Source organism: Argopecten irradians, chromosome 8, assembly GCF_041381155.1.
Source record: "Argopecten irradians isolate NY chromosome 8, Ai_NY, whole genome shotgun sequence".
Lineage (NCBI taxonomy): Eukaryota > Metazoa > Mollusca > Bivalvia > Pectinida > Pectinidae > Argopecten > Argopecten irradians.
The window spans coordinates 5,946,859-5,967,536 of record NC_091141.1 but is presented as its reverse complement, the minus strand read 5'-3'; the positions used below and the strand labels follow the sequence as shown (position 1 = coordinate 5,967,536).

Genomic DNA, 20,678 nt, shown 5'->3' with positions numbered 1-20,678 from the left:
GTGACCTACGTCTTCCTTTGGGTGTCCGTAGTACATTCTAAGGACCAATCTGACAAGGATGTCGACAGGTGACAAACGTCTTCCTTTGGGTGTCCGTAGTACATTCTAAGGACCAATCTGACAAGGATGTCGACAGGTGACCTACGTCTTCCTTTGGGTGTCCGTAGTACATTCAAAGGACCAATCCGACAAGGATGTCGACAGGTGACCTACGTCTTCCTTTGGGTGTCCGTAGTACATTCTAAGGACCAATCTGACAAGGATGTCGACAGGTGACCTACGTCTTCCTTTGGGTGTCCGTAGTACATTCTAAGGACCAATCTGACAAGGATGTCGACAGGTGACCTACGTCTTCCTTTGGGTGTCCGTAGTACATTCTAAGGACCAATCCGACGAGGATGTCGACAGGTGACCTACGTCTTCCTTTGGGTGTTCCGTAGTACATTCTAAGGACCAATCTGACGAGGATGTCGACAGGTGACCTACGTCTTCCTTTGGGTGTCCGTAGTACATTCTAAGGACCAATCTGACGAGGATGTCGACAGGTGACCTACGTCTTCCTTTGGGTGTCCGTAGTACATTCTAAGGACCAATCTGACAAGGATGTCGACAGGTGACCTACGTCTTCCTTTGGGTGTCCGTAGTACATTCTAAGGACCAATCCGACAAGGATGTCGACAGGTGACCTACGTCTTCCTTTGGGTGTCCGTAGTACATTCTAAGGACCAATCTGACAAGGATGTCGACAGGTGACCTACATCTTCAAGTATGACAATTTAGTAAGTTAGCTATACTGCTTTTTCTCAGACAATTCTTAAAGGACTTTTCTTGAAGGGATTGACGCATATCGACAAGGTTACTGCTATATAATTTAGCTATCTTTCAAAACTCAATATTGGTAACGTATCAAAATGATGGGTTTAAGGTTTTATATACATTTGTATTGAAAACTGAACAAAAGACTTCACATGTAGTTTTATCATAATGGTTTATAGGCAGAGGGTTAGAAGGAACAAGTGGCCCATGGGCCTTAAAGGTCATCTGACTAATAGCACAATACATACCGGTAGTTGTTTAATTTTTTTAGCCTATTTGACCCCTGTGACCTTGATTGAAGATCAAGGTTATTCATTTGAACAAACTTGGTAGCCCTTCCTCCCAGCATGTCACAGGCCCAATTACAGGTCTCTAGTCTTCTTAGTTATTCACAAGAATTCATTTTGTGATTTTAACCTATTTGACCCCTGTGACCTTGAATGAAGGTTAAGGTCATTCATTTGTAGAAATTTGGTAGCCCTTCATCTCAGCATGCTGCAGATCCAATATGAGTATCCGTGGCCTTAAGGTTCTTGAGGAGAGGTCGTTTGAATGAAAAGTTTACGTAGGCGCATGACGACGGACGGTGCATGATGACAATAGGTCATCCTAACCCTTTGGGACAGATGACTAGTTTGATAGATAATCATCCATTACTAGTTTGAATTAATATTTGCAACCAAGTTACCTCTGGCATCTCTGATTTTCAAAACTTCATTATGATATACAATAAGAAAACCGATTTACTTCATTAATACTTTTATTATCCTCATGTTAAGTTCATACCAATGTAGGCTGTAACTTGTCAATGGTACCATGCATAAAATGGTTAGCCTGTTCATTTTTGGCAAATAAAATCACCACTTTTCTTCAGTTTTGTATAATTCTTTAGAATGCTACATAACGTGGAGATGGCAGGCCAAAATTCTAACAATTTGCACAATGTTTAGGTTAAGCTATGGGTTTCCTTGTAATAATCATTATAACATACTTGTAAAGCTTAAAATCATGTGTGATATGGGAAATAACGCAGAGGGCTCAAATGCACAGCCTTTCATCTGAATTCCTCGTCCCTAGTCTCATCAAGTCACTTAAATTCAGGTGACAGAACTGTTCAATAATTTCAATAGTTGCACAACATATCTATTTCTGACAAACTGTCTGCATATATAATTTGTCTAATATAATTCAAGAAGGTAGCGTGCAAGCTACCGTTGTGTGTAGGATTTTAAGACATACCTTGGAATATTGGAAATAATAAATACAATGTTGTGGGGTCAAAAAGTCTTTAACTTGGTGAAAATTGACCAAGTTTAATGAAGAAATGAGATGAAGTCAAAAGTTCTATTCCTAAGAAAAACATGACACGATAGAAATTTGGCACATCAGACAGGACTTTGTACATAAAATTAATTAATTCTAACACTTAACATTTTTTTCCAATTTCAATTTTCCAAATTTCTTGTGTAAACCAATATATATTTTATGCAAGTAATTTCAATAATGAAGAAGATTGACATTTCAATGGATTACAACTTCTGATTTTTATATTGTGTAATTTTAAGATTATGCAAGTTGAATCTGATAAAAAACCCAACACACCCATAGTTAAGAAAAGATACATACTTAAAGTTTGGTTTTTAAGACATGGTCCTAAACTGGTGCCTTTGAACATGGTATCTGTTGAATCATAGTCAGTAAGTGACAGCTTGATTTTGATGGACAGCAGGAGCACACAACCATTGGTAATGTATAAAGACTGATATTGTATTATCAGGATAGCAATTCATCTGTAGATTTCCTTTTGTTGTATCGAGAAAATAATCACAAATCAATCAGAATTATGACATTGTTCACATACATGGCCACAGAACACACAAACTTGTTTTGCCGATGTTTATACAACTTAAAAACATTACATAAATACACATCTTTAAAGGATATCTGAAGTTGAGGCTGGTAAAAATGTAACGACTGTCATTCTTACTAAATAATCACTCTCATGTACATTAAATAAAGCACTAAATAAGGATGATATTTAAAATCCAGTAATAACTGTTTTGAATGCCCTAATGTACATTTTACAAGCCGTATAAAAATCTCTTATAATACCGACATTACTCCAAGTACTTAGCTATATATATAGCTTTTCTTTTGATACAATTCAATTTATTTTAGCCGAGGATGTGATTGATCCTATCAGCAAAAAGAGGAAATCTCTCGACTAATAAACCTTCAGATCACATCTGACATTGTTTGTCATAAATATTGTTCAATAAGAGAAAGACCTCTGCAAAGAGGAAAAATCACATTCTTTGTACACACAATTATTTTTTTGCATTTCCGCACTTTTATAAACACTTTATATGCTCCTATGACTGTGACTTCCTTGGAACCAATTATCTAAACCATTTGTATATAGTAAGAAAACATCACATTAAGTAATCAAAAGTGCACAAAACTAAGTTTCGAAGCTTCACAGTAATTTTCTTTTTGAATGACAAAAGATATCTACCATATAATTTGATTATGAAATATCGGGTAAAATGTTAATAGGAGCAAACCTCTTCAATTGTTATATGTAACTTCAACAACATTCAATAATGCTATATTCCATTGTTGATTTGCATCTTTTGTTGCTTCAAGGATCCAAAATATTTCCAATGTTCAATATCGAACCTTTGCCTATACACAAATAATTCAAACGTCACAAAAATAAATAAACACATAAAAGTAACCAGTGCTCTGGCTGAAGTTATGCCTAAAATTCCTGCGTGTCCATCAATAAATCAAGTTGCCACAGAGCTGAAGATAGCAATGAACGTTGATTTTGTAGAAATAAAAAAAAGAAACGTCTTTGTCTTCTGTCTGTCACTGGAGATTAAAGCTACTGTAAACCTGCAAATATAAACAAACAACACAAACTTAACATAAAACCTTCTGATGACTAGTTCAATAAAGATTATCAACAATGAAGTAAACCTTCCAAAATTCCCATTTCCATAATCTACTTTCAAAACAAAACACCTTTATCCCTTGGCCAGTAAAATCTTTACATTTATCTTTTCACATCATTTGGTATAACTTGAGAATCTGTAAAATGAATAAGAAATGCAATGGGACTTATTCACGTACCATGTGATTCATGATAATGTTGGTGCTGGACTAATATCTCCAGTGGTGATGGAACGTAACTCTTTGTAATGTTCCCGCTAAAAAGATGTTACAGCGGGTTATCATCTTTGACGTCATTCCATCACCAATTGAAACAATAGTCCCGTACAAACGTTAACAGGTTTATGAATTAGTCCCATTGACTCAAGAAAATTTGAATGAGTTACCTTCAGAAATTTTGTGTGGTTCTGTGGGGTGTGTGGGAGGTCTGATAGATGACTGAAAGCCCGGGGGAGGAGTCTGTGTCTGTGTGGGCCAGCCTGTGTCTGTAAAAGAAAACAGTATACATTCACAAACTCTATTTACATACATGGTTTTTGAACAAGTTAACATTGCTTACAATGGCACAAGCCCAACACTTTACAGAAAATTAAGATTTATTTTTGTTTCAAGAAAATTGATAAGCAATTCAACAATGTTTTTAGAAAGACACAAATAGCTATCAGTGACATATGCAACATCTAATTGATCCAAAGGCCAACTCGATCTTTGCTCATCAAAGAAACAGTTTTCTAAGATAATCTTCCACTTCATAGATGGAAGAGCTTGCAGAAACTAAAGAGCTACAAATCTAGTGATTGGAGATTGTATTCTAGAAGTAGAAGAATGGTCTCTGAGGTTTCAGAATTTTTGTAGTAAGGAACAAATAACTATTACATTATACCCTATTATTACAAGAACCACCGATTCTTTTCAATATATTAGGACAAAGTTAGGACATGTTAAGAAGTTGATATTTTTACCAAAACCTACTTCTGATTGGGAACTGTTGCACGAAAGGTAGTCTGTGGTTTTGGCTGTTTGTGTGACTTCCTTCTATATCTGTAAGCTGGTGGATAGACTTCAGCCAATGTGGCGGACTGTCTGACGATAACACTGAGCCTGTCAAATTCAAAATAACAATCAATGTGTTTACACAAACTCATTCAACTATTCAATCAATCAATAACGACACAACTTATGGTATAGAATAACATTTACCAAAATATGTAGCTAATGGCACGGATGATATCAAAGAAGGACTCTATGTAGATATTACAACAGCTAACACTAACAGGCTAAAAAACCGATTGTTTCCAGTTAGAAAAGTTAGCCCTCTTAAATCTAGTCATTCAGTCCATATGGTGTTAATCCACTCTGGTATAATAAATAATTGTCTCCTCCATTCAGGTTTTACTTAACTTGACCAGGGTGGTATAAAACCATTTGGATCTCAGCAAAGGTCCATGATCTATAGAAATATCACTCACCAATTATATGAAATAGTTTATTGTTCTCCATTTCAGAAGACATTCACAGATCACAATTTGATCATTTAACAAATCAATATTTTACTTACTTAAATACTTACTTTTTTGTTGCTGTTGACTATGTAAGGAAGTGTGTGTAGACATTGGGTTATTTGCTTGCTGTGCTGCACCAAAACTAATATTTATATTTGGCAATAATGCTCGCAGACCATCTTGCCAATCTTTTGTGTTGAACACATCTCGCTGAAAAGATGAAATCTATTGGTATTAAAACGCCCATTTTTAACAATTCTACACTTTACTAGCATATTGACATTACAGAATAGTTACTGATCAAAGGACTAAAGTTCATTGTTAAATAATCTACCTAATTTGCCACCTAATTTTCATGCCTAATGAATTTTAAAAGACAAGTTATTTCTGCAATATTAACTAACTTTATATATGTTTCTGCTGTGCCGTGTTGAAACATTTTCATGGCAATTTATAATTCTTTTTTCTTATTTTCCAAGTTGGTTTATAGAAACTAACAAGCGTAATGAAGTCAGATATATCCAAACCATCATTTGTTTGTAAAATTCTATAATTTTCATCAAAAGTACTTTGTATATGTCTAAATATCCTTAATACTACAATCTTGACAATGTCATAGCAATATTGAAGGCATTTCAGGAGACAACAACTGACCAATCACAGGCCTACACCTTTGGAGATTACAGTGTACACTTATTTGATTCTTTTGATGTGCCACGGTGGCCGAGTGGTTAAGATGTACCGACATATTACCACATGCCCTCCACCTCTGGGTCGCGAGTTCGAATCCCATGTGGGGCAGTTGCCAGGTACTGACCGCTGGTTGGTGGTTTTTCTCCAGGTACTCCGGCTTTCCTCCACCAACAAACCTGGCACGTCCTTAAATGACCCTGGCTGTTAATAGGACGTTAAGCTAATCAAAGCATTAAAGGACAAAATTATCTGTCTCGTCTGTTATATCAGAGCCTTCAGTTTTGCTGTGACATAGTCCACAGGTGGATATCAAAGTAGTGATAATAACCCCTTAAACATTAAGGATGATGTAACAGGACAGTTTGAACATACCATACCTGAGCATTAACATGATTTTGTTCTTTCCCTTCATCAAACATACTGTGGTAGGAGTTAGGCGGAGGCATATTTGGCTGTATAAAACCTAGCATTCCATTGTTTCCTATATCTAAACAAATAAACAACAGCATGTATTAACAAGCTAATTCGTGGAATTTCCTTCCCCCGCTTTCAGGATATATTGTAGGTAAACATTAGTGAGGTTAGGTTTAACCTTGGTTGAAACATGAAAAAATAAACTGAAGTCTTATTCGGAAGTAAAATGTGTAAAATAATGTCCGCTGAAAGTGACTATTAAACTTGGCTGAGCTCTTAAGGCGTTTAGCTTTGATACTAACTTTTAAGAAAATTGGTTTACATTTATTACAATTATTGCATAGGGAATGGCAGAAAATGACGTATTTAGTACATTATGTCGGCCAAAAGTGGCAATCGACATTGGCCTAGCCCTTAAGGCATTTGACCTTGTTACCAAGTTTGAAGAAAATCGGTTAATATTTATTAAAGTTTTTGTATGGAAGCGGCAGAAACTGACTTTTTTTTTTATTAATTTAAGCAAAGGGCCATAACTCCGCTAAATAAGGTCCATTGAAAGTCGTGATTGGACTTGGCTGAGTCCTTAAGGCATTTAACTTTGTTACTAAGTTTGAAGAAAATCGGTTTACATTTGTTGCAGTTATTGCACAGAAATGAAGTGTTACAGACAGACAGACAAACCCAAATTAATATCCCCCGTTTCCGAGAAAGCAGGGGATAATTAAAGCAATTAAAACACACAGAACCAACATTGATAAAATTAGTTGCAACAAGTTACAAACAGTCACCAAGAGTTTGAAAATTGAGGGACAGGACCAGTTACATTTAAAATTTTGACAAAGTGAAGTATAGTAAAACATGCTTTTAATGTCCACACTTACAACAAATGCGTGGCTGTAACATACTACTTTTCATTCCTGTTAAGGTTCCTAACAGATTATATACTTTGTGTATAACAAACTATGTTTATAGTATAGTGACTTTTATGGTCCCCATTGGTTGGTCATAAACATGTTTTACTGTACTCCTATTCTCAGCTACATTTGATAAAGATTATTTAAGGTTTCGTGGATGAGGGTGCTCAATGAGACAAATATGGTATGATTTAAATTCAACCTACCAGGTCTTAGAAATGCGGGATGGTGCATCTGTTGCTGTTGTTGTTGCTGTAGCTGACTTAATGAAAAGCCTGGTGGCAAACTTTGGGGTTGGTGGTTAGAGCGGTTATTTTGATCTGAATAGTTTGGTCTGTGAGTTTGGCTGATACCATTTTCCTTCTCTAATAAGTCTGCCAAACCTTTAGATGACTCATCCCAAGGATCAAAACCTGCACAAAAATAAAATTCACTGCTGTCATCTTCATGGTTTTTGAAATTATAGAAAACTTGATTATCCAATACACAGTGACACAATAAATAATTTTCTACCTATCAAAATGCATTTTGACAAACTTAGATTAACTCCTATGACTTTGTATATAGCATGTTGACATAGCATGTAGGCTGGGAACAGGATCGTGGAACTGCCACTGTTTAAAGTCAGAATTTTTACGGATTGGATACAACCAAAAAGATTGACCTGGTGCTTTTAGAAACTTTCACTGCACAGATAGGTTGTTTTGTGAATCAAATAACTGTTTACAGATAAAACATGTGAGGGTTCACAAAACATTTGAGAGAACCAGGGCAGCACACACTATAACTGCATCTCTGGACTCCTTGCAGACAAATAATTCCCTTTACATTAATTCTATGAATAGGTAGTTGAGTTTCTGCGTACAGATTTTATTCAAACAGCTAAAATTGTTGTCTACTAAACTACAATGCAAGGGAGATAATCCTACCTAAATCATCATCTGGCAAGTCTCTGGTTTTTGGCCCAAACCCAAACGCAGCTTGCCAATCGGTACAGCTTGTGACTTGGATTGACTCTGCAATTTCTGGGGTTGAAACTGGCTCTGGAACTTCTGTAAAATACATAGCATTTAAATCAATAAATTTTGCTATAACTATCTAGTAAATAACTAGTATATTTGTGCATATGCAAGAGATCTCTTGATTAATCACAATTTTCACAAGGTTTCTTTTATCAATCTCAATATCAAAATGACTTTCACTAATCTGCTATTTAATGCTTTATTATCAAAAAACTGCATACAATTTTGCTATCTTTTTTTTTATACCAACAGTATGTTATTGCCAAAGTACTAGCTAATCCCTATCACTTTCATGTTTTCAAATCAAACTCCTCAATTTTTGAAACGTAAATTGTTACTATGCTATTGTTTTGACATATTTTCAAATTGAAAAATCCCCATGTAGTTTTGACAGAGATAATAGGCAATTATAATAATATTTCAAATATATATCCTATTCCATCAGCCTTACAGATACTTCTAAACTGATGCCATCAGTCTCACAAATATTTCTGTACAGGTGACACTTATTTGAAACCAACCTGCTGGTGCTGTAGGCACAGGTAATTTTTGGAATCGTTTGCCATGAAAGCCATTGCCATTACTGAATAATGAAAGACTTTGGGCTGGGTTGTCAAATAGTATAGGCTTGAGGCCCGGGTTAGCCATCAGTCTGGCGGACAGTTGTGCCCCTAATGGAGCTTTACTGTGGGTTGATGTTGATAGCCCTGGGGGTAGAGACACGGGGGACCCTGTTCCCACGGACGGTGTACTCTGTGGGGAAGATACTGTTGGCATATCTGACTTCACTGAGGTGTCTGTTGGTTTGTCTATTGCATTGTGTAGGGCACTGCAAAAGAAGATACAAATTTATAGTAGAAGTGAATTTTAATTTTAAGCATCAAAATTAATAACCTTTGAAGAACCAATATATTCGTCAGGGTAATCAAATCCTTTCGGATATCAACAAACCAGCAAGAAATACAAGAGGTCCCAGAGGGATCTTGGCATCCACCAAAGAATGATCTATATCTAACAATGGAAAGAGGGATCTTTTCCCTGCTTTTCAAACTTTTTGAAACATGTCCTACATATAAAATTTGAGAAGGATCATTTCAGTACTTTCTAAGAAATAGCAGTAAAAAACTTCAATGATAAAATCCAAGATTGCGACTGGAAGGCCATCTTGTTGACCAATCAGTCCCAAAAGACATTATGCACAATTATGACCCAAGGGGAACCTACTAATTGAATTTGAGAGAGATCCCTTCTGTAATTTCTGAGAAATAGTGGTAACTATCAAAATCCAAGATGGCGGCTGGTTGGCCATTTTGTTGACTGAGCAGTCCCAAAATGCAATATGCACAACTAGGGCCCTAGGGGAAACTACATGTGAAATTTGAGAATGATCCCTTCAGTACTTTCTGAGAAATAGTGATAACAAGAATTATTAATGGACGAACGGAAGGAAGACGGACAAAAAGCGATTTGAATAGCCTACCATCTGATGATGGTGGGCTAAAAATATACCAGATTTATCAACAAACTTATAACATTTTGTCTTACGTCTACAACAAGTTGTCAGCAATTCGTTATTTATACATCGCAATACGGAAAATTTCTACCCGTCGGTCGCTGGGTGATGGCCGACACAATAGGGACCTATTTTTATCAGGGAGGGCTGTTTCGCTTGTTACTAAAATTGAGGTCATTCCAAATAAATGTTGAGCAGCAGGCGCTTGTAAAATTGTGTTTAAGCTGAAAATTTCTTGTTATTACATAAATTTTAAATCTTTACACCTATTGGTCATGGAAAGTGGAGAACACCTGTTTTACATTGATTAACATTATGTTTTCAACAGTACTGCACCAAAAATTTCGGGTAAGTTGAATCGCCAAAATATTTCGTAATAAACCAAAATCTGGGCTATAAATCATAAGATCAGACACTTGACTTCTGGTGCTTTGAAGACATACTGCTGATCAGTGCATATGGACAGTCAAATCCTGACGATAGGGTTTTAAAGTTTCATTCAAAATAGACTTACGAAAATACCTTCGTTTTGGCGTATATTGCTACATTGTTTTTATAAAATAACTTGGTTTTAGCACACACTACCTTTTAAGCAAGACAAATCTTACTTGATCAAATCTGCTTTGGCAGACGACAATCTTTATGAAATCTTGCCATAGTTCATGAGATATAAGCAAAATTGTAAACATGACAAAAACAGGTCCCTGATGAAATTAGGGCACTTAACCATACATACTTCTTTTTATGGCATTTTCAGGGGTAGACAAAGCAACATTGATACACCTAGAATATGGAGGATGACGTTTACCTAGCTCTAAGACAATAAAACAACTTTGAACTTGTAACTTAACACCAAAAAGAGTGTTTTAACAAGTTAGAAATGGAGGAAGAAACTTACTTGTTTTCTATGTCGGACTCTGTCTTTGTGCGAGCTTTGTGATGGCCTGGGGCTCTGTTATGGTTGGATACTGTCTGTGTGTCAGGTTTCTGTGGGTTAGGTCTGTTACCATTTGTTAGACGTTGTTCTGACCGCCCCGTCTGTAGTGACGGCCATGCGTCTTTGTTGGCTGTGTTTGGGATAGGTTGTGAGTTCTGTGGCGGTGTGTTGTTAGGAGGTGTCTGTTGCTGTTGGATCTGTTCTGACGTCGAAACTGGTTGTTGTGGAGGCGTCCCTGATGGTGGCGTCTGACTAACCGGGATAGGCGACGTCGCCTTTTTTCTTTTTGAAAATAAACAAAATATTGTAAAGTATAATTTTAGGAAGTAAAGGAGAAAATAAATTTATGTCATTTCATCATCCTTTCAATGCTAGTTAAACAATTTTCATAATTTTCGATAAGAATGATTCAAAGATAAGCTATTAATGGCACTATCCTTCTCAAGAGTACCATGTCTCATGGAACAATTTACTTCTGTTATAGAGTTGTCACTAATATATTCTTCTCAAGAGTACCATGTCTCATGGAACAATTTACTTCTGTTATAGAGTTGTCACTAATATATTCTTCTCAAGAGTACCATGTCTCATGGAACAATTTACTTCTGTTATAGAGTTGTCACTGATATATTCTTCTCAAGAGTACCATGTCTCATGGAACAATTTACTTCTGTTATAGAGTTGTCACTGATATATTCTTCTCAAGAGTACCATGTCTCATGGAACAATTTACTTCTGTTATAGAGTTGTCACTGATATATTCTTCTCAAGAGTACCATGTCTCATGGAACAATTTACTTCTGTTATAGAGTTGTCACTAATATATTCTTCTCAAGAGTACCATGTCTCATGGAACAATTTACTTCTGTTATAGAGTTGTCACGATATATTCTTCTCAAGAGTACCATGTCTCATGGAACAATTTACTTCTGTTATAGAGTTGTCACTGATATATTCTTCTCAAGAGTACCATGTCTCATGGAACAATTTACTTCTGTTATAGAGTTGTCACTAATATATTCTTCTCAAGAGTACCATGTCTCATGGAACAATTTACTTCTGTTATAGAGTTGTCACTGATATATTCTTCTCAAGAGTACCATGTCTCATGGAACAATTTACTTCTGTTATAGAGTTGTCACTAATATATTCTTCTCAAGAGTACCATGTCTCATGGAACAATTTACTTCTGTTATAGAGTTGTCACTAATATATTCTTCTCAAGAGTACCATGTCTCATGGAACAATTTACTTCTGTTATAGAGTTGTCACTAATATATTCTTCTCAAGAGTACCATGTCTCATGGAACAATTTACTTCTGTTATAGAGTTGTCACTTCAGGTAGTCATGGATATATTCTTCTCAAGAGTACCATGTCTCATGGAACAATTTACTTCTGTTATAGAGTTGTCACTGATATATTCTTCTCAAGAGTACCATGTCTCATGGAACAATTTACTTCTGTTATAGAGTTGTCACTAATATATTCTTCTCAAGAGTACCATGTCTCATGGAACAATTTACTTCTGTTATAGAGTTGTCACTGATATATTCTTCTCAAGAGTACCATGTCTCATGGAACAATTTACTTCTGTTATAGAGTTGTCACTATATATTCTTCTCAAGAGTACCATGTCTCATGGAACAATTTACTTCTGTTATAGAGTTGTCACTGATATATTCTTCTCAAGAGTACCATGTCTCATGGAACAATTTACTTCTGTTATAGAGTTGTCACTAATATATTCTTCTCAAGAGTACCATGTCTCATGGAACAATTTACTTCTGTTATAGAGTTGTCACTGATATATTCTTCTCAAGAGTACCATGTCTCATGGAACAATTTACTTCTGTTATAGAGTTGTCACTGATATATTCTTCTCAAGAGTACCATGTCTCATGGAACAATTTACTTCTGTTATAGAGTTGTCACTAATATATTCTTCTCAAGAGTACCATGTCTCATGGAACAATTTACTTCTGTTATAGAGTTGTCACTAATATATTCTTCTCAAGAGTACCATGTCTCATGGAACAATTTACTTCTGTTATAGAGTTGTCACTGATATATTCTTCTCAAGAGTACCATGTCTCATGGAACAATTTACTTCTGTTATAGAGTTGTCTCATCACTGATATATTCTTCTCAAGAGTACCATGTCTCATGGAACAATTTACTTCTGTTATAGAGTTGTCACTAATATATTCTTCTCAAGAGTACCATGTCTCATGGAACAATTTACTTCTGTTATAGAGTTGTCACTGATATATTCTTCTCAAGAGTACCATGTCTCATGGAACAATTTACTTCTGTTATAGAGTTGTCACTAATATATTCTTCTCAAGAGTACCATGTCTCATGGAACAATTTACTTCTGTTATAGAGTTGTCACTAATATATTCTTCTCAAGAGTACCATGTCTCATGGAACAATTTACTTCTGTTATAGAGTTGTCACTGATATATTCTTCTCAAGAGTACCATGTCTCATGGAACAATTTACTTCTGTTATAGAGTTGTCACTAATATATTCTTCTCAAGAGTACCATGTCTCATGGAACAATTTACTTCTGTTATAGAGTTGTCACTAATATATTCTTCTCAAGAGTACCATGTCTCATGGAACAATTTACTTCTGTTATAGAGTTGTCACTGATATATTCTTCTCAAGAGTACCATGTCTCATGGAACAATTTACTTCTGTTATAGAGTTGTCACTAATATATTCTTCTCAAGAGTACCATGTCTCATGGAACAATTACTTCTGTTATAGAGTTGTCACTAATATATTCTTCTCAAGAGTACCATGTCTCATGGAACAATTTACTTCTGTTATAGAGTTGTCACTGATATATTCTTCTCAAGAGTACCATGTCTCATGGAACAATTTACTTCTGTTATAGAGTTGTCACTAATATATTCTTCTCAAGAGTACCATGTCTCATGGAACAAATTTACTTCTGTTATAGAGTTGTCACTAATATATTCTTCTCAAGAGTACCATGTCTCATGGAACAATTTACTTCTGTTATAGAGTTGTCACTACTTCTCAAGAGTACCATGTCTACTGGAACAATTTACTTCTGTTATAGAGTTGTCACTAATATATTCTTCTCAAGAGTACCATGTCTCATGGAACAATTTACTTCTGTTATAGAGTTGTCACTGATATATTCTTCTCAAGAGTACCATGTCTCATGGAACAATTTACTTCTGTTATAGAGTTGTCACTGATATATTCTTCTCAAGAGTACCATGTCTCATGGAACAATTTACTTCTGTTATAGAGTTGTCACTGATATATTCTTTAGTAGAACATTGCAAAATTATCTGTTCTGTGCTGGAAGACCTTTATAGTGATGTCTATGAGCATTTCAGAGGAAATGATGTAATTTTTAAAAACAAATGACAAACTTCAGGAGTTGAAATCATTTACCTTGTTGGTATAGTTTTACTGTTTGTTCCTGTGACGTGATTGTTTGCAGTATTTTGGGAGTTCATGAACGATTCAAGCAGTTTTTGTTCATACTCTTGATGTTTGCTGAAAACAAAAAAAATGTCAATAAGATTGGGCTATGACAGGGTCACTTTGAAGATTTATTAAAGTGGAAAATATTAAGACTTTATTTATAAACATTAGATATCCCATGACCTTTGAAAACTTTATACAAAAAATTCCTTAATGTGCTGGTAAGACTGACACTAGTAAGTGTTGTTAATGTAAAATCTTACTTTGTATATGTTTGCACTGACCCCTTTGTTCATAAAGGTTTTAGTAAAGTTTACTCATTAAATCACAAGACCACAGTAAATTTCTTATGACAGATATTCTACATAATGTCCTACTAGATATGTAACCTACCCAACTTGCATTTCTTCTTTAGTAAAGCTTGCTGCTTCTTCACCAAGTTCATGTAAATACATGCAATCCTAAAAATACAAATCAAATACATCTTACTGATAAAACAGAATAGAGGCATTATAAAAATTTAACATTGCATGCAATAGGACTAACTGAATTATTTAAAGCCCATTTCTTAGCAAACAGTGAATTAACTTATATTGTACAGATGATAATTATAATCAACAGTTGCACTTACTATTGACAATTTCTCAAAGCTAGTTAAGATATGTAACTAATCTTGTTCACTAAACCTACCTGCTTAGGGCATTGTGCACCCCTAAGAAAATGACTACAGTATTTAGTTGTACCCAATGAAGCCTTCAATGTTCTTCCATCGACATGTACATTGTTAACAGCCAATATAGCACGAAGAGCATCATCAGAACGATGGTATGTTACATAAGCACTAGCACTTGGACCCTGCAAAATTATATCAAACAAAATTAAGCTGATTTTGAGGAAGTGTTTTGGCTACCTAAGTCATGCTAAATCGTTTCTTTTATATTTTTTTTCTACTGGATTTTGTTTCATTAAGATTTACGCTTAGTTGTAGAAATCTAATATTAAATGCTGTTATTGGTTAAAAGATCTTTAAAATATTTCATTTTTTGTTAAATTTTAATTAAATCATAAATGTAAAAGTCAAATACAATTTTTCCTTTATTGATAGGAAAAATCATTATAATTATTAGCTTTAAATATTCATGAAAATATCTTTTTTCAAAATTTCACCACTTAACTTGTCACAGATCATTTTGCATGAAAATGAAAACCTTTAATTTCATATTTTTTATTCTGAACTTATCTACTATTAAATTGAATTTCGATTCTTATTCTAAGTCAACTATGTAACTCTAGAGAGTTTATTATCATGACATCAGCATTACCTGTGCCCCTGCATAGGAAGTACTTTGATTGATGACGACCTTATGAATTTTCCCAAATTTTCCAAAATATTCATGCTTTTTTAACACTTCTGGCTCTGCTAATTTTTTGGAAAGACCAACAACAAATACCAGATTTCTCTGAACAACTCTGAAATAAACATATATAAATATTTGATATTTATCTTCAATATAAAAGAATACTTGTGTAGGTTCACAACTATTGAGTAAAACGTTTCCATGAAACTTCATCTCCTTCTATTTACATTATAATTCTTATCACAAGGAAAAACTGCAGTATTACAAGGGAAATGTTTTTTTTCCATGGTGCCATCCACCACATTTTAGAAATAATTCACATATTTACAACTAAATAATATCAAATGAATACAGTATTAAAATATCATTGAAGTATAATTTAATGTATACAACAGAACATATAACAAATAGCTACCATTTAATTTATTTAATGAATCCAATTACTCACCTGACATTTGCTAAATGTTTTCTGTTTTCTGCTGCTTTCTGTTTCCTCTGTAAGTCTTTCTGTTTTCTTTCCTTTTTGATTCTTTGTAGTCTATATTGAGAACATTCTATGAGAGCATGCCTAAACGAATAGTTAATTCAATAACAACAGGAAATTAATGTCTTAATCATACCAATATACTGTACTACACATGCTAATATTACAGTGACCTGTTTCATAAATATTCTTTAGCTTTAGAGAATTCAGCTGAAAAGTCTCTATAGCAAATAATAGCAGAAACTTTAAGACTAATAAATTTGTGCTGCAATACAGGGGCTCTATATAGGGAGATTACAAGTGTATTGAGCTGTAAACATTACAGTGTCACATCAGTAGGGAGAGATACTCACTCATCATCCGTGAGGGGTCTGAACACTGCTGGATCCTCTGGATATTGCTGAATATAAAAGAAACCAACCCATGTATGGTAATCATAACCTTGTCTTCTTAGAAGTTTTTAACTAGGGTTAAGAAATTGCAAAATATTTGTTGTGATTGTAACAAGAAGTGCTTTTAATCTCAAATTCCATATTGAGGCAGAAAATTCATTGTGTAAGGCCTTTTTCAGGATTTCCAATCACTTTCATATCTGCTAATAGGAAGGTGCTAACTTTATATTATACTATCAAAATAGATTGCAAGACTATGTTTATCAAACTACAAACCCAGTTATGTACGATACAACTATACCATGTATCACCATTGACAGTTTTTGTTATCTTCACAATTTACCTTTCTACAAGCCGGACACAGCCCATTTTCATCTGTTCTGATTCTATGCCAACAGAATCTGCAAATCTGGAATGTCAAGCAAGAGGTAAATGTTACTTAACTAAATCACAATGATGTCAATTGATTTTCAGGTGACTGAAAATTCCACCATGAAATCAAACAGAAGTAAATTGTTTTAAGATTTAAATATAGTATCTGCTTTAAGATTCCTTATAATCACAATAGTAAATCATATATCTCTATTATATTACAATCATATATGTATAAAAATTGATAAATTTACATTAAAACAGAAACACAATTCTGTATTTTTAAAGTTCATCATTCAATGACTGTAGTAATATGTACAAGTTAATCTAAGCAGGTAAAGCATGCTTCTTAATTAAACGCACAACTCATACTTATTAGTTTCTGATAGTTAAAGATTTCAAGTGAGCGTTTACTGATAAAGGTAGTATTTCTTTTGTGGAGATGATAATGTTGCAACTGCATTGGTGTGGTCATGTAAATATAATATGTGAACGTTATGCAATGAGTGAATAACACTCTCATACAGTCACAAAATTTAATTCATTTAATATCCTGTCCTACTCGAATGTTTTGTCTGTAAAAATAAAAGCCCATGCAATATACCAGGTAAATATTGATATCAGTTTGTTACTTACCTGGTACCCACATGTGCAAGGAAAGAAATTGATATCGTCAATTTCTAACGGTTCCATACATAGTGGACACTGAAATAAGACAAAATGATGATCACATAATTATTATCTACATAACAATACAAAGGATGATGTAGTGTCAAATCAAGTGCATCAATCACAATAAGGTCAAAAGATAATCGCGATCGTCAACTACAATTGTGAAGAAAAACAAACACAGTCAAACTGATAACTTAGATAACTAGATACCAGGTATGTGAATGTTGCTACTTAAGAATATCATTTTTTTTTCAAATATAAAATTCATATTTGTTTACATGATAAAAGAGCACAACTCTAAGGATAATGATTAACATTTAGTTTATTTACCTCTATTTGTTCTTCACCAGCCATAATAAACTGTTTCCAACTAACACAATGCAACTTCCAAATTCAGCTCCTGAAAGACCAATAGATAATCTTGTTATAATATTCACTTCCAAATTCAGCTCCTGAAAGACCAACAGATAATCTTGTTATAATATTCAATCAACTTACAAATAAGCCAGAGTTACAATTACAGTGATAATTCAAAGACCAAACTGTAATTCAATTGGATGTCATTAACTTTGTCAAACCAATGCAAACACTGTCGTCGTAAAACTACAGGTCAGCATTTGTCTCGCCTTCTTCACGAGACAAAAACTAAAGATGACAACATCAATACTACTTATCAAGATAAACATTCTTAGTGTGATGGAAAGGAAAGTATCATACTTCAGTAATTATCTAATGCACACAAACTCAGGATAATCAATAAATGGATGATAAAGGAACATGAAACTCACATAAGTATAATGCACCAAGCACAAAGTAGATTTGTATGTCTGTGCCTGAATTTTACATTTTTGTGTTTGAATTTTACATTAATATTGTATGAAGTTAAAATCCAGCAGTCAATGATATCGATCTAGTGTTGTGACATGTAGATAAGATGTCTTTCACTGTCCTGTGACAGCCCATCATATCTCTTGGCATTGGGACTCGGCAAAATTTGAAAATTATTGCTTTGGCCTAGACAAAAGTTGTTGAGTAATTGATATAACATGAACCTTGACTATTCTGATTCCCTATAAGAGAAATGAAAATATTTTAATGATGGTACAATATTAAAATACTCAACATACGTGTATAGCTTGTTGACCTTGTTGTACAAAACTGAAATTATCTTAATACATAATCTATTACAATGAATTGTACCACTGTTATTTATAAAGTTATATTGATGACCAATCAACATATCCATTATAAATATATTTTAATGAAGGTATGAATTCAATGAATTTGGGAAAAGAAGAAAATTCCTTTCATTAATATTGTATTTTGCAACCTGCAGTAAGTAAAATATGCTGCATAGAAATTATTACCTTATTCAACAATAAATGACATGAAGACTGTAAGGATAACAATACAATAGTGAAATAAGAAAGCCTTTTTTCATTGACTAATGGTTTTGTCATAACCCCTTCTGATTAGGCTTAGGATGTACTCCTGGCATGATTTTTAGCCATTTTGGCATGGTCCCTGACTGGACACCTGACATGACCAACCAGTAGCCGAGGCTCTCAGGCAGCATCCGGGAGCGAGTGATATCGGAACCCCTGGAGTGCTGAAGATGGATTACTCACTATCACCAGATAGCGACCGATCATTGTGACCATAGCATAAAACTCAGAAATGAAGGTCAAAAAACAATATTCAAGCAACAGGCACATAATTAATTATCCAGTTAAAAACTATAAATAAAATATGTGTGCATTATCATTATAAAATGAAATTAAATTATGTTTCTTTCTTAATAACAATATCTTCTTTCTAACATCTCTCGCAACAACATCTGACTTGACAGGACTAAGTTAGATTAATATTTGTTTCTGTGAAGAAGACAAAGGATCCTTGACATCTCTTTAACTGGTGCATTAATAGTCTCACTTTTAAATTGACTTCAACCTTGCTTTGGGTTCGTTATCGGAACACTAACCACAGTTTAATAGCCAAAATTTCTGCTCAAATTTAGAACTCAATATTCAGTCAGTGAGATTACTGGTTTGTTTCACTAATTGTCATCAGTGAAATGTGACCAGGTGGAGTGGTCTGCTCAGTATTTTTTTGCAGCTGCTTCAATGAAGAAACACTGACTAGAAAGTATGATAGGTGTGAGTCCCATGTTATAAGACCTATACATGATCTTCCCCTCAATATAATTATTGTAAATGTTTATAAATATATTATTACAACACCAACACCTAACTTGTACATATCCTGTAATAAACAATGTCGCACTTAATGATGTGTCACAACTTTCGATGCACCCAAAATCAATCTGGAAATGAAAACAAGACAGGTATGATCAGATGCACCAGAATTTCCTGACAATCTTACCAGTAGATATTACAGAATAACATTATTGTAAATCCTTTGAGGTAAAAAAAATGATTTGAGGTGAAACACAAGAAATAATTAAAATATTAATAATCTGATACATTCTGTTATCTTCACAAATTGATAAGGCTATTGTGATTTAACCTTCAGGGGCAGAAATTACAATTATGGAATTAGATTTTTGCATGAAATATCTAGACGAAATGACATTCTACTAACAAGAGGAAGGAGAGTAACTGACGTCAAATCGCTTCATCAGCAGGTGTTCGATCAAACATCGCCATTACAACCTTGACACGGGACAGTATTTCAAGTTTACAGTTACCAAAATGACTTATTTACACGTAGTGTCCCTTAATTGGGAGCATTTTCTTTTAAATATCATGAGACTGGCATTTATCCAATCTAATTACAGAAAAGGGCAAAACCAGACTGTCCCGACGATTCTTGTTTGGGCTGTACTACGTCCGAGGTTACGGGCGTTTTCTTTGGGCGATATATCATATGAGGACTTCTGAGAACTAATTGTCGTATTCCGTTTGACAGAACATTTATGAAGATATTGTATGGCGAATCTATGGCATTTTCTTTAGCTTGAGTTACTTACAACACCGAAATTTGCTCACGGGATGCTTCTCCGAAATAAGACGATGACACAAATTACTTCTCTGCGCAGCTTTGTTCGCGCAGGTAAGACCCGGATGTTTCGTAATAAATTTCTCGCGATATTTCCAATCTGGATCTATTGAACGTTTGACATCAAGGTGTGGGTAAGTAGAATT

The 20,678-nt window shown here is 34.4% G+C and overlaps 1 protein-coding gene across 3 annotated transcripts; it reads right to left on the bottom strand.

Moving 5' to 3' along the window:
* Window positions 1-1,558: 1,558 nt before the first annotated feature.
* On the bottom strand, window positions 1,559-20,598 carry LOC138329182 (CCR4-NOT transcription complex subunit 4-like). Of its 3 annotated transcripts, none has more exons than XM_069275983.1 (19): window positions 20,504-20,598; window positions 17,845-17,914; window positions 17,479-17,547; window positions 16,814-16,879; window positions 16,432-16,478; window positions 16,043-16,162; window positions 15,559-15,706; window positions 14,927-15,091; window positions 14,630-14,697; window positions 14,204-14,308; window positions 10,728-11,048; window positions 8,838-9,145; window positions 8,224-8,346; window positions 7,501-7,707; window positions 6,344-6,453; window positions 5,342-5,483; window positions 4,744-4,872; window positions 4,158-4,256; window positions 1,559-3,714 (listed from the first exon to the last, which is right to left on the bottom strand). In XM_069275983.1, the coding sequence occupies exons 2-19, from the start codon at window positions 17,866-17,868 to the stop codon at window positions 3,704-3,706; spliced, it is 2,262 nt and encodes a 753-aa protein (XP_069132084.1). In that variant the 5' UTR covers window positions 17,869-17,914; window positions 20,504-20,598; the 3' UTR covers window positions 1,559-3,703. The 3 variants fall into 3 exon arrangements, with proteins under 3 accessions (XP_069132084.1, XP_069132086.1, XP_069132085.1); XM_069275985.1 differs by having other exon boundaries at window positions 16,043-16,132; XM_069275984.1 differs by having other exon boundaries at window positions 17,845-17,966; window positions 20,504-20,529.
* Window positions 20,599-20,678: the final 80 nt, after the last annotated feature.

Coding starts and splice junctions, on each gene's coding strand:
- LOC138329182 (XM_069275983.1), bottom strand. CDS start 17,868: ATGGCTGGTGAAGAACAAATAGAG. Junction 16,880..17,478: donor CTTGCACATGTGGGTACCAG/GTAAGTAACAAA, acceptor TTGACATTCCAG/ATTTGCAGATTCTGTTGGCA. Junction 15,707..16,042: donor AAACATTTAGCAAATGTCAG/GTGAGTAATTGG, acceptor TGTTTATTTCAG/AGTTGTTCAGAGAAATCTGG.